At 42.1% G+C, this 12731-nt stretch overlaps 1 protein-coding gene across 1 annotated transcript in view; it reads left to right on the forward strand.

Annotated features, from left to right (window-relative positions):
* PIK3R3 (phosphoinositide-3-kinase regulatory subunit 3) overlaps positions 1 to 12731 on the forward strand; it is an 89330-nt gene that overhangs the window by 45575 nt on the left and 31024 nt on the right. The window contains exons 2-3 of the mRNA XM_070404829.1: positions 5719 to 5827; positions 7757 to 7855. Coding sequence (XP_070260930.1) covers positions 5719 to 5827; positions 7757 to 7855 — 208 coding nt within the window. The remainder of the gene's footprint in view (positions 1 to 5718; positions 5828 to 7756; positions 7856 to 12731) is intronic.

The raw sequence follows: 12731 nt of genomic DNA on the forward strand, positions 1-12731 counted from the left end.
CCTATTATCTTTTTTTAAAAAAAAAAATGTTTTTATTGATTTCAGAGAGGAAGAGAGAGGGAGATAGGAACATCAATGATTAGAGGGAATCATTGATTGGCTACCTCTTGTCCACCCCCTACTGGGGACCGAGCCCACAACCCAGGCACATGCCCTGACCGGGAATCAAACAGTGACTTCCTTGTTTATAGGTTGATGCTCAACCACACTGGCCAGGCTCAATTATCTTTAATGGTTTTACTTATTTTATCTATTTCTCTGTATGTACCCAATCTGTTATAGCTATTCTTGCACTAGAGGCCCAGTGCATGAAAATTCATGCACATGGGGGATCCCTCAGCCCAGCCTGCGCCCTCTCACAGTCTGAGACCCTTGGGGGATGCCCACCTGCTGGCTTAGGCCTGCTCCCCGAGAACAGATGATCTAAAAGAAATAATCATATCCTTGGGTAAGGATTTTTTAAAAAGGTAATGGTTGCATGAAAATTCACTGCTGGCAGGGCTGAGAGGACTGGGGGACTCCTGGAAGGGCTTAGAGGGCTGGGCACCACCATCTTGTGGCTGTGGGCACTGCCATCTTGTGAGGGTGTGATGGTCAATTAGCATATTACAGCTTTATTATATAGGGTTCCCCCTGCCACCTCCCATCCCCCACCCAAATAGAAATTTTTTTCACCCTTCTCTGGCTTTGCCCCTCTGCATTTGAGATGCTTACTTCCAAGGACTATGTCTCTAATACTGTGCCATCTGGGCCCCATGCTACTGCCCTTCCATCACCCATCCCAGGCTGTCCCCATGAGGACCCCTTCCTCACCTGCTCAAGCTCTGAGATCCTGTGCTATGTTTCTGCCCTTCTAGATGGACATAGTCCTCTCTTAGCTGCTTCCATCTCTGACATCAACTCTTGGCCATTATGCCCAGCCTCACTTAGTGGCGTTTGGACTGAATTATTTGCGAAGGAGAGCCACATCATCTTTTGAGAGACAATTAAGTTTTTTTTGACATCTGTCCAAAATTAAAAGTTAGTGCTTTATAAGAAGGGAAAAGAAGTTTTGGTCAAGATGGTAGCATAGATAAATGTAGTACTCACATCTTCCCACAACCACATTAAAATTACAACTAAATTACAGAATAGTCATCGCTCAGAGTACCTGAAATCTGGCTGAACAGAAGTCCTATAACTGAGGATATAAAGAAGAAGCCACATTGGAACTGTAGAAGGTGCGGAGGCATGGGACAGACTGGTCCCATACCCACATGTGGTGGTTAAAAATCAGTAAGGGTATCTTGGCTGTGGAGATCCCCCCTAAGCGGTCCCAGGCCCCTCAGTCCAGGGTTCCACTGCCAGAAGAGAAGTTTCCATAATTTCTGGCTGTAAAAATCAGCAGGGATTGTGGTTGATAGAGATGGAGGGCTCCTGGATTTCCAGGCATTCTTGAAGGGCCCACACATGGACTTACTCAGACTTGCTCAGAGCTCCAGCGCTGGGGCAGCAGCTCAAAAGTCACAGGAACATATGGGGAGGAACTGAATTGTCTGGTTTTAGGACTAGGGCTAGAGAGGCAGCTTTCTCTCAGAAGTGCTAGTAGAGGACATTGTTCCACAGAGCCATCAGGATGGCACCATATCTGAGTCTCCATCAACCTGGATAATAATGTTAGGCACCCGCTGATGCCCCAGCCACCTTAGTGATTCCCTCAAACTTGGGCTCACCCAAGCCATTTCCAGTGGCCTTTTTATACAAAGGGCCTTTCTTAGCTCATGCTTCATACTTTTGTAAAGTCTCTCAAACAGGTAGCATTTGGTATGCAGTACCTCTTGCTAAGTGACCCCAGACCTGGCATTAGCGGCAGCCAGCCTTGGTTTGCAGCTTGACCTCTCCCTGGGCACCTCCAAGCCCAGCACAAGTAGCAGCCATCTGCAGATCACTCTGTAGCTCATGCCAGGTGGCCCCGGGCAGGGAACAGGCAGTGGCTGACCTTTCACCACCTGGGAGGTCCCAGAGCCAGTGTACCTGGTAGACAGTTTCAGAACACCCTGATTATAACCCAGCCACCTGCACCAGTGACATACTCAAGGGGCAGACTCAGCAGCCACCAAAGCCCCACCGAAGTGAGTCCTGCTTCATGAGGTCAGCCCCTGAACAGCAGCTCCTCCACTGTAGTTGCAGCAGGCCCTCACAGTGATGTGCCAACAGAAATCAAGGCTCAACTACAGTAGGAAAGTGCACACAGTTCACCTGGGGTACACCTGGGGCTCCCAGCTCAGGTGACTGGGGAGGCTGTGCCACTGGGCCCTACAGGATACCTACTACATAAGGTCTCTCTACCAAGTCCAGGGAATGTAGTAGCTTAATCTAATACATGGAAACAAACACAGGAAGCAGCCAAAATGAGGTGACAAATGGGTTCTAAGTGAAAGAACAGGAAAATCTCCAGAAAAAAGAACTAAATGAAATGGAGGCAAACAATTACCAGATACAGAGTTCAAAACAAAGGTTATAAGGATGCTCGAGGAACTTAGTGGGAACTTCAGCAGCATAAGTAAGGACATGGAAACCATAAAAAAGAACCAGTCAGAAATGAAGATTATGTGAACTGAAATGAATAATTTATAGGGAATCAACAGTGGAGTCGATGAGGCAGAAAATCAATCAGTGATTTGGAATATAAGGAGCCAGAAAACAACCAATCAGAACAGCAAAAAGAAAAAAAAATTTAAAAAATGAGGATAGTTTAAGAAGCTTCTGGGACAACTTCAAGTTTACCAACATTCTCATCATGGGGTGCCAGAAAGAGAAGTCAGAGAGCAAGAAATTAAAAAAATAATGGTTGAAAACTTTCCTAATATGATGAAGGAAATCCTATCTAATAAAGAGGGAATATGCAAATTGACTGTCATGCCCTCACAAAGATGGCAGTGCCCATAGCCACAAGGTGGTGGCGCCCCGTCCCCTCAGCCCTGCCAGAGTCCCCCAGTCCTTTCAGTCCTGCCGGGGGGGTTGGGGGTGGCAGGCACACAGTGTGGCTGGACCTGCCCTCAGCCTCCCAGCCGTCCAGGGCCTGGCCAAAGCGCAGGCAAGCCTCAGATGGCAGCTGCCCAGCTGATGCCTGAGGCACAGGCAAGCCTCGGATGTCAGCCTCCCAGCCACCCAGGCCGGGCCTGAGGCGTAGGCAAGCCTTGGATGGTGGCTGCCCAGCCACCCAGGGCCACCCAAGGCTCAAGTAACCAGGGCCAGCCGAAGCTTATGCTGCCATCAGTGGCAGCAGCAGAAGTGTGATGGGGGCATCGCCTTCCCCTGATCACCAGGTCGCCTCCCGCCCCTGAGGGCTCCCAGACTGTAAGAGGGGGCAGGCCGGGCTGAGGGACCCCCCCTCCAGTGCATGAATTTTCATGCACTGGGCCTCTAGTAGATATATAAGCCCTGAAAGTACAGAGAGTCCCAAACAAAATTAACCCAAAGAGGCCCATATGAAGACACATCATAAATAAAATTCCAAAGGTTAAAAACAAAGAGAGAACTTTAAAAGCATCAAGAGAAAAGCAGTCTTCTACAAGGGCATGTCCATAGTCTGTCAGCTGATTTCTCAACTGAAACTTTGCAGGACAGATGGGATTGGCACAAAATATTCAGTGATGAAAACTAAAGACCTACAATCAGATTACTCTAACCAGTAAAGCTATTGTTTAGAATTGAAGGACAGCCTTCAGTTGGCTGGTGTGGCTCATTTGCTTGTCCTCCCACACACCTTGAGGTTGCTGTTCTATTTCCCCATCAGGGCACATGCCCAGGTTATAGGCTTGAACCCCAGTATGGGGCATGCAGGAGGCAGCTGATTGATCTTTCTCTCCCTTTCTATTTAAAATCAATTCTGTATAATAAAAGGCTAACATGCAAATCGACTGGTGAAACGACCAGTCGCTATGATGTGCACTGACCACCAGGGGGCAGATGCTCAATGCAGGAGCTGCCCCCTGGTGGTCAGTGTGCTCCCACAGGAGGAGGGCCACTCAGCCAGAAGCCCTGAGCTGGGCTCATGGCTGGCGAGCACAGCGGTGATGGTGGGAGCCTCTCCTGCCTCTGTGTCAGTCAGACATCCCCTGAGGGCTCCCGGACGGTGAGAGGGCACAGGCCGGGCTGAGGGGGACCTCCCCATCCCCAGTGCACGAAATTCGTGCACTGGGCCTCTAGTAAAAACATACTTTGAAAAAAGAATTGAAGGACAGATAAAGAGCTTCCCAGACAAGAAAAAGCTAAGGGAGTTCATCACCACCAAATTAGTATTACAAGAAATGTTAAAGGTCCTTCTTTAAAAAGATAAAAAATAATGAAAAATAAGATGGCAATAACTACATATCTATCAACAATTACTTTAAATGCAAATGGATTAAATGCTCCAATCAAAAGACATGCACAGTGGCAGAATGGATAACAAAACAAGACCTTTTCATATGCTGTCTACAAGAGACTCACTTAAGATCAAAAGACACATAAAGACTGAAAATAAAGGTGTAGAAAAAGATATTTAATAAAAATGGAAACAAAACAAAACATGAAAGCTTGGGTCGCAATTGTTAAACCAGGCAAAATCGCCTTTACATAGACAGACAAAGTCTACAACAGGAGACAAAGAAGGACCCAGCAACTCCACTTCTGGGTATTTATCCAAAGAAACCCAAAACACTAAATCAAAAGGTCATGTACATCCATATATTCATTGCAACATTATTTACAATAGCCAAGATATGGAAGCAACCTAAGTGTCCATCGGCAGATGAATGGATAAAGTAGTGGTGCATATATTCAATGGAATATGACTCAGCCATAAAAAAGAATGAAATCTTATCTTCTGCAACAACATGGTTGGACCTAGTGGGTGTTGTGCTGAGTGAAATAAGTCAGAGAAAGACAAATGCCAGATTATTTCACTTACATGTGGAATCTAAAAAACAAACAAGCAGAACAGAAACAGATTTACAGATAAAAGAGAATATTTTGACAGTTGCCAGCTGGGATAGGGGTTAGAGGATGGGTAAAAAAGGTGAAGGGATTTAGAAGTACAAATTGGTAGTTACAGAATAGTCATGGGGATGTAATGTACAGCATAGGGAACATAGTCAATAATATTGTAATAACTATGTATGGTGTCGTATGGGTACTAGATTTATCTGGGTTATCATTTCGTAAATTATATAAATGCCTAATCCTGGGGTTGTACACGTGAAACTAATATAATATTCTATGCTAATGTGTTTAAAAATAAATTTAAAAATATAGGAAGAGTAAAGACCTCAAATAGCTTGAAAATTATACTTTCCAGGCAATTATTGTTATAGTTCTAAAAGGATTTTTTTGACTAATGTTTAAGATTTAACTAACATAAGCCCTGGCCAGGTTGGTTGAGCATCGTCCCATGCATCAAAAGGTTCCCATGCATCAAAAGGTTACGGGTTCAAATCCCAGTTAGGGTGTGTGTGGGAGGCAACCAATCAGTGTTTCTCTCTCACATCCGATATCTCTGTCTCTCTTATTTGTCTTCCTTCTTCCCCCTTCACCCCCTCCCTCTCACTCTAAAATCAGTAAAAACATTTTAGAAAAAAAAATGCTATTTGATTTATAATTATTTGAATCTCAGTGTACATTGGTTAATGAGTGGTCCTGAGGAAATAAAACAAATTATAATTTACATCTACAAAATAATATTCATTTTTCTTCTAGCTCTTCCACCAAAGCCACCTAAGCCAATGACTTCAGCTGTTACAAATGGAATGAAGGACAATTCTGTTTCTCTTCAGGATGCAGAATGGTACTGGGGGGATATTTCAAGGTAACTAGAATGCAGCTATTATTGAATGTATTTTTTAAAAAATCACTTTTTAGAATTAGTAGTTAAAATGTTTTAATGTCCCATTAATTGTCATTTAAAGATGACCATTTAAGAGATTGTGTGGTAACATTTCAAAAGTTTCTAAATGCTTTTCTTCACACACACACACACACACACACACACACACACGCACACACACACACACAAAATGACAAGAAAATCTTTAAATTATGGGTATGATTTTACTTTTAATACTATATTGGGGATATATCTGAATAAATAATACATACTCTTAAGATAGTTACACATATCTTAGGGTGAAAGATACTTATAGGTACTTAATTTTCCTTACCTTTTGTCTCTAAGGCAGTAGTAGTACCACAATCTTTACATGTGCAAGAATCAATTGGGTGGGGCTTAGGAATCTGCATATAACAACCTCCCCAAGTGATTTTGATGCACTCTTCACACACCTCATTTTGGGAAACAGGACTCTTGGACAAATTTCTCTTTGAGTGAAATGTGGTTTTGGAAATATTTGAATCTAGAGAAGGAATATACACACACACACACACACTCTCTCTTTCTCTCTCTCTCTCTCTCTCTCTCTCTCTATATATATATATATATTTAAAATTTGAATATTACATTTCCTTGTTTTTAAAAAACACTACACATTTCAGCCAACTCAGGTTTCAGGTTGATGCTATATTCCTCAATATGATTGTCTCCCTCTTTCTTTTGTCTCTTCTCTCCCATTACCAAAATGGCACTCATTCCTTCTTTTCCTTACCCTTTTAACCATCTTTAAATGTACAATTCAGTGGTATAAAGTACATTTACATTGTTGTTCAACTGTCACTACCATCCATCTCTGGAACTATTTCATCCTCCCAAAGTGAAATTCTATACCCATTCATAGTACACTAACTCCCCTTTCCTCCTATTTCCCCAGCCCCTCCCTGGCAATCACCATCCTACTTTCTGTTTCTATGAATTTGACTACTCTAGATATCTCATACAAGTGGAATTATACAATATTTATGCCTCCAAAGTTCATCCATGTCATAGCATGTGTCAGAATTTACTTCCTTTTTAAGCTGAACAATATTTCACTTAATATATATCTACTTATCTATCTGGACATTTGGCTTTGATGAACATTTGGATTGTTTCCAGCTTTTGGCTAGTGAGTAATGTTGCTATAAACATTGCTTTCATTTGTTTTGGGTATATACCCAGAAGTGGAATTTTTAGGTTACATGGTAATTCTATGTTTACTTTTTTGAGGAAGACAATATATATTTATATTAAAATTATCAGAAAAAAATTTATTTTAGCATTATACAATAAAAGGATCTATTATATTTAAATATCGTTTAAATTTATATTTTAAGACCCTGTGGTTCTATAATTCAAGGTCAACATTATACCCTGTCATTTCCTTTGAGTGTTCCAGTATTGTTCCTTAAAGTCCCAAACCAGCTCCGGAGAGAAATTTATTATCAGTATAAGTTCATATTGGAGGATATTATATTGAAAAATTGTGAATTTATTGAATTTCTTCCTCTCTGATCAGACAGCTGCCAGTGTTGCTTAAATATAACCTTCTTTCTAAACAGCTGCTGGTTTTTCCTGAAACTCTGCAAGTTCAGAGCTGCCTAAGGAATCCCTAAAGGCTTAATGGAAAACTATCTCTTATAGATAGTTGAAATCTGGACAAGTTTAAGAAGTAAATAGCCCTTCCTTAAATTGCATAACACCGAAAATCAAAACAGAATGAACATACCTAGAGGGAGGAACTAAATGACCTCTGAAGGCCCTATGATTCTATAACTATACCACTTCCCAACTAGCCTTAGTAATAATATATGAAGAGCACAAATGACACTTGTGTTTTTTTTTTTCATTTTTACTATAATTCTTCAGGGAGGAGGTAAATGACAAATTACGGGACATGCCAGATGGTACCTTCTTGGTCAGAGATGCCTCAACAAAAATGCAGGGAGATTATACTTTGACTTTGCGGTGAGTATTTTTCAGCATTTTTATTAGCATTATTTATTTCTGGTATACAAAGATTTCTGTATTTTGTTTAAATCTTTTTTTTTTTTTTTTTTAAGTAATTTTATTTTATTTTTTTAATTCTTTTTTTTTAATTAAATCTTTATTGTTCAGATTATTACATTTGTTCCTCTTTTTTCCCCCCATAACTCCCCTCCTTCCAGCTCCCACCCCACCCTCCACCCTCACTCCCCACCCACTGTGTTCCTCCATAGGTGCATGATTTTTGTCCAGTCACTTCCCGCATCTCCCACACCCCTTTTCCCCCCAAGAATAGTCAGTCTATTCCCTTTCTATGTCCCTGATTCTATTATAATCACCAGTTCATTTTGTACATCAGGTTATTTATTCACTTGATTCTTAGATTCATTTGTTGATAGATGCATGTTTGTTGTTCATAATTTGTATCTTTACCTTTTTCTTCTTCTTCCTCTTCTTAAAGGATACCTTTCAGCATTTCATATAATACTGGTTTGGCGGTGATGAACTCCTTTAGCTTTTCCTTATCTGTGAAGCTCTTTATCTGACCTTCAATTCTGAATGATAGCTTTGCTGGATAAAGTAATCTTGGTTGTAGGTTCTTGGTATTCAGTACTTTGAATATTTCTTGCCATTCCCTTCTGGCCTGCAAAGTTTCTGTTGAGAAATCAGCTGACAGTCGTATGGGTATTCCCTTGTAGGTAATTGAGCCTCTTTCTCTTGCTGCTTTTAAGATTTTCTCTTTGTCTTTTGCTCTTGGCATTTTAATGATGATGTGTCTTGGTGTGGTCCTCTTTGGATTCCTTTTGTTTGGGGTTCTCTGCGCTTCTTGGACCTGTAAGTCCATTTCTTTCTCCAGATGGGGGAAGTTTTCTGCCATTATTTCTTGAAATAGGTTTTCAATATCTTGCTGTCTCTCATCTTCTGGCACTCCAATAATTCTGATATTAGACCGCTTAAAGCTGTCCCAGAGGCTCCTTACACTATCTTCACACTTTCGGATTCTTTTTTCATTTTGCTTTTCCAATTGGGTGTTTTTTGTCGAATCTTTGGTTTGATTATTGTGCTCCTCTGGTCTGCTATTGGGTATAATATTCTTTATTTCAGTCCGTGTATGCTTACTTTCTAATTTCTTTATCGTAGCATCGAGGGTCTCATTAGTTTTCGTGAGGTTCTGCACAAATTTATGGCAAGCCCTCAAAATTGCGATTCTTAGCTCCATATCCTCCATTTCTGTCATGTTTTTTTGTCTCCGCATCTTTTATGCTTTCTTGGTGCACCCCCTTGTGGTCTCTGTGCGCAGTCTTGTTCTAGCCAAGCCTTAATTGTTGTAGTTAACACTAGAGGGGTTTGACCACCAGGCCGACTGGCTATAGGAATCAGCTGTATGGAAAACGTCTGCCTTCTGGGGAGGCGCTAATCCAGCCTTTGCCTGAGGCGATCGGCAAATGGCTGTGCGCAGGGTTTGGGCGGGGCGGGGTCAACAGGGCGGGCGGAGGGAGCAGTTATGGCCACGCTCAGTCCCGTTCCCAGAGGCTCTGCTTCACAGAACCCCGGCAGCCGCTGCAAACTTCGGAGAGAAAGCTGCCCTCAGGTTCCAACTGATGCCGGATAATCCCGCTTCTCCCGTTTGAGTCTGGGTCCCTAGAGACTCGCCCGGATCCGGAGCCCAGAGTCTGAGACTCACTCCCGACAGAAAACGACAACCGCGCCCTCAGCCACCAGCCCGCTTTGCGCGCGCACCTCGGTACCTTTGTATTTTCCACACTGCGCCGCCTCTGAGCCTCGATTTGCTGTTCTCTTTCCTTCTAGTTGTAGAGTCTCTCTTCAGCCAGCCTTCCTGTGGTTCTGGGTGATGTCCGTTCAGTCTTTTAGTTGTATTTTTGAAATGGTTGTTTGCGGCAGCGGTCTCCGGTGTTTACCTACGCCGCCATCTTGGTCTCCTCTTGTTTAAATCTTTATATACACATTTTTCATATTTTAATTTAAGATAGATACATAATTTTTGTTTGGCTAACTATCCTTTTTTATACATTAAACATTTAAATGTTTTATAAAAATGACAGTTTTTATTTTTTGGTAGCAGTAAAGTGAAAAAGCTTTAATGTAAGGAAATAAGATGTATACTGTTGACCTTATGAGTGTAGAAGAAGTGATGTGCACAGCTTAAGGTTGTTCATGATATGTTGGGAATCCACCTCTCTACTAACCCTATTATTTTCCTTAATGCAGACTTCAGTGTTAAAACTCAACCTTACTTAGGATGATGATGATATGTAGAAGATAAAGCAATTCTCAGTCTGTATCATGCCATCCACGTGGGCATATTAGAATCTCATAAGTGGTGGTTGTATCCCTTTTATATTTACAAAAGTGGGACATATATTTTTTAAAAATTAGGAAAACTGCTTTAGATATTCCCACATTTAATTTTAACCATTAAAATAGCCTAATTACAATAAAGTCATGATTTTTAAAAAAATAAAGTGACTATCTAAAGAAAAGAATAACAATAGCAACAATAACAACTTTCTTGTACTAAGCATTTTACACGTAATAACTTATTTATTTCTCACAACCACCTTATGACACGTAGGTATTAATATTTCCATTTTATAGATGAGGCAACTAAAACTTAAACTGATTAAGAAAGTTGCCTCAAGACACATACTAGTTGCTAGTAAGTGGCAAAGGATAGGTTCAAATCCAGATTAATCTGGCTCTTTGCTGCCTTTCCATCCTAGTATCTTTAAGAAAAAGAATCCCATATTTTATGCTAGAAATTTGGAGTCACTATATTAGTTTCTGGTAATGACATTGAAAGAAATTAATGCCATAGGACTTCAGTTGTGCTGAGGAATAATCAGTGTTTTCTGTTGATTCAACACAATTTTTTCTCATTCTAGTCAGGCTTCTGTCTTATCATTCTACAGCAGTGGTTCTCAACCTTCCTAATGCCGCGACCCTTTAATACAGTTCCTCATGTTGTGGTGACCCCCAACCATAAAATTATTTTTGTTGCTACTTCATAACTGTAATTTTGCTACTGTTATGAATTGTAATGTAAATATCTGATATGCAGGATGTATTTTCATTGTTACAAATTGAACATAATTAAAGCATAGTGATTAATCACAAAAACAATATGTAATTATATATGTGTTTTCCGATGGTCGTAGGCGACCCCTGTGAACGGGTCATTTGATCCCCAAAGGGGTCGCGACCCACAGGTTGAGAACCGCTGCTCTACAGGAACTGCTAAACCAATGGCCACTTCTCTTTCTTACTTTGCCTGACCTCTTAGCAGCATTAGTCATAGACACTTCTTCCTAGAAACAGTTTATTATCTTGGCTGTTGTGATATCACATTCTTCTGATTTTCTTCCTAATTCTAGGCCACTCCTTTGCTCAATATCGAGATGTTAAGTGTTTCTGGGTTCAGACTTGGGCCTTCTCTTCTCTGTATTCATTTTCCCACAGTGAAGCTTGTCCTGTCCCTTGGCTTTAATATACAGTTATGCAGTGAGATTCATAAACCTTATCTCCAGCTCTGACCTTTAGAACTCCAGATGCATATATCCAGTTGCCTGCTTGCTTTTGCCGCTAGATAACTGTTATGCCCAGATTTCAAGATTCCCAAGAAGCCACCAGGGAGCCATCCAATCCGATGCAAAAGCAAAGAGTCTTTTATTTTAAGCCCGGGCTTAGCTCTTCTACCTTCCTTACTGACGCAGCAGCAGGTGGCAAAGAGAGAGCAGTCTGCTCGAACCAGGGGTTTCATAGAGGGTTGGAGTAGGGGCGGGAGAGGGGGCTGCGCCCCCCGCCGATTGGCCAGGTGCGAGCCGGTGACCCATTACACAGGATGTGGTCATAGCGATGGCGTGCACTTCCCTTGATTACCATTGGTTAGTCCAGAGAAATGGTGGGTGTGGCTAGCAGAGGCTCCTTCCGAGGGGGAAGGAGCCTTCACTGAGCACATGGTTCCATACAAAATGGAGGTCCCTTAATGGATGGGAAGCCAGCCACTCGGCTCCCATGCAAGGCCTGCCGCCGTGGGCGTCACCGGGAGGCGGGCCGCCCACCACCCCACCTGGCCCTTGGGTCGCCCGCTGCTCGGCCCGAAAGTGACTCGGAGGCCGAGGAGGGCGGCCCGGGTCCTTCTGGGCGTCCGCGGGCCTGCGCCTATCTGGTCAGGCGCTGCCTCGGCCATGGCTGCCCGCCATCCTCCCTGTCGGATGCCTGCGGGGCCACGTGCCCCGCCGGCCCTTTCAATAACTAGGGGAGATACTAATTTTAACATGGTCAGTGCAGAATTTTTTATTTCAATCCCAACTCCCCTACCCAAACTGTTTCTCTTCAAGCCTTCACTCTTTTTAAGCAATAGAACCACCATCTCTACAGTTACTCAAGCCACAAGTCTTTTCCCCTCTCTCTCACTCTCATATCCAAGTCATCATTAAATAAATCCTGCCAACTCTACCTTCAAATCTATATTAGTAATTTCTTCACATTTCTCTCCCATCTAAATCTAAGCCACCATCATCTTGCTTGATCTTTTGCAGTCATCTCCTAACAGGCCTCCCAGCATCTTACAATTTCTAATCTTCCCCATCCCTGTTGACTCATTTTCCGCACAGCAGCCAGAATGATCATTTACAACAATATTCTTCAAGACAGTTGTCTGTAGGCATGTCTTTTCCCTCTCCTTTCATTGTCTTTAATCCATTCCAGTCAGGCTTCCATCCTTACCATTCAACTGAAACAATTTTATCAAGATCACTTAGTGTTCTCTACTTTGTCAAGCCTCAGTTGATTATTTCCTCTTTGTTGAAATGCTTTTTAAAACATTGTTTTTTAGAAA

This window comes from Myotis yumanensis, unplaced genomic scaffold, assembly GCF_028538775.1.
Source record: "Myotis yumanensis isolate MYYU_CA2020_CCGP unplaced genomic scaffold, mMyoYum1.0.hap1 SCAF_2, whole genome shotgun sequence".
NCBI classification, from domain to species: Eukaryota; Metazoa; Chordata; class Mammalia; order Chiroptera; family Vespertilionidae; genus Myotis; species Myotis yumanensis.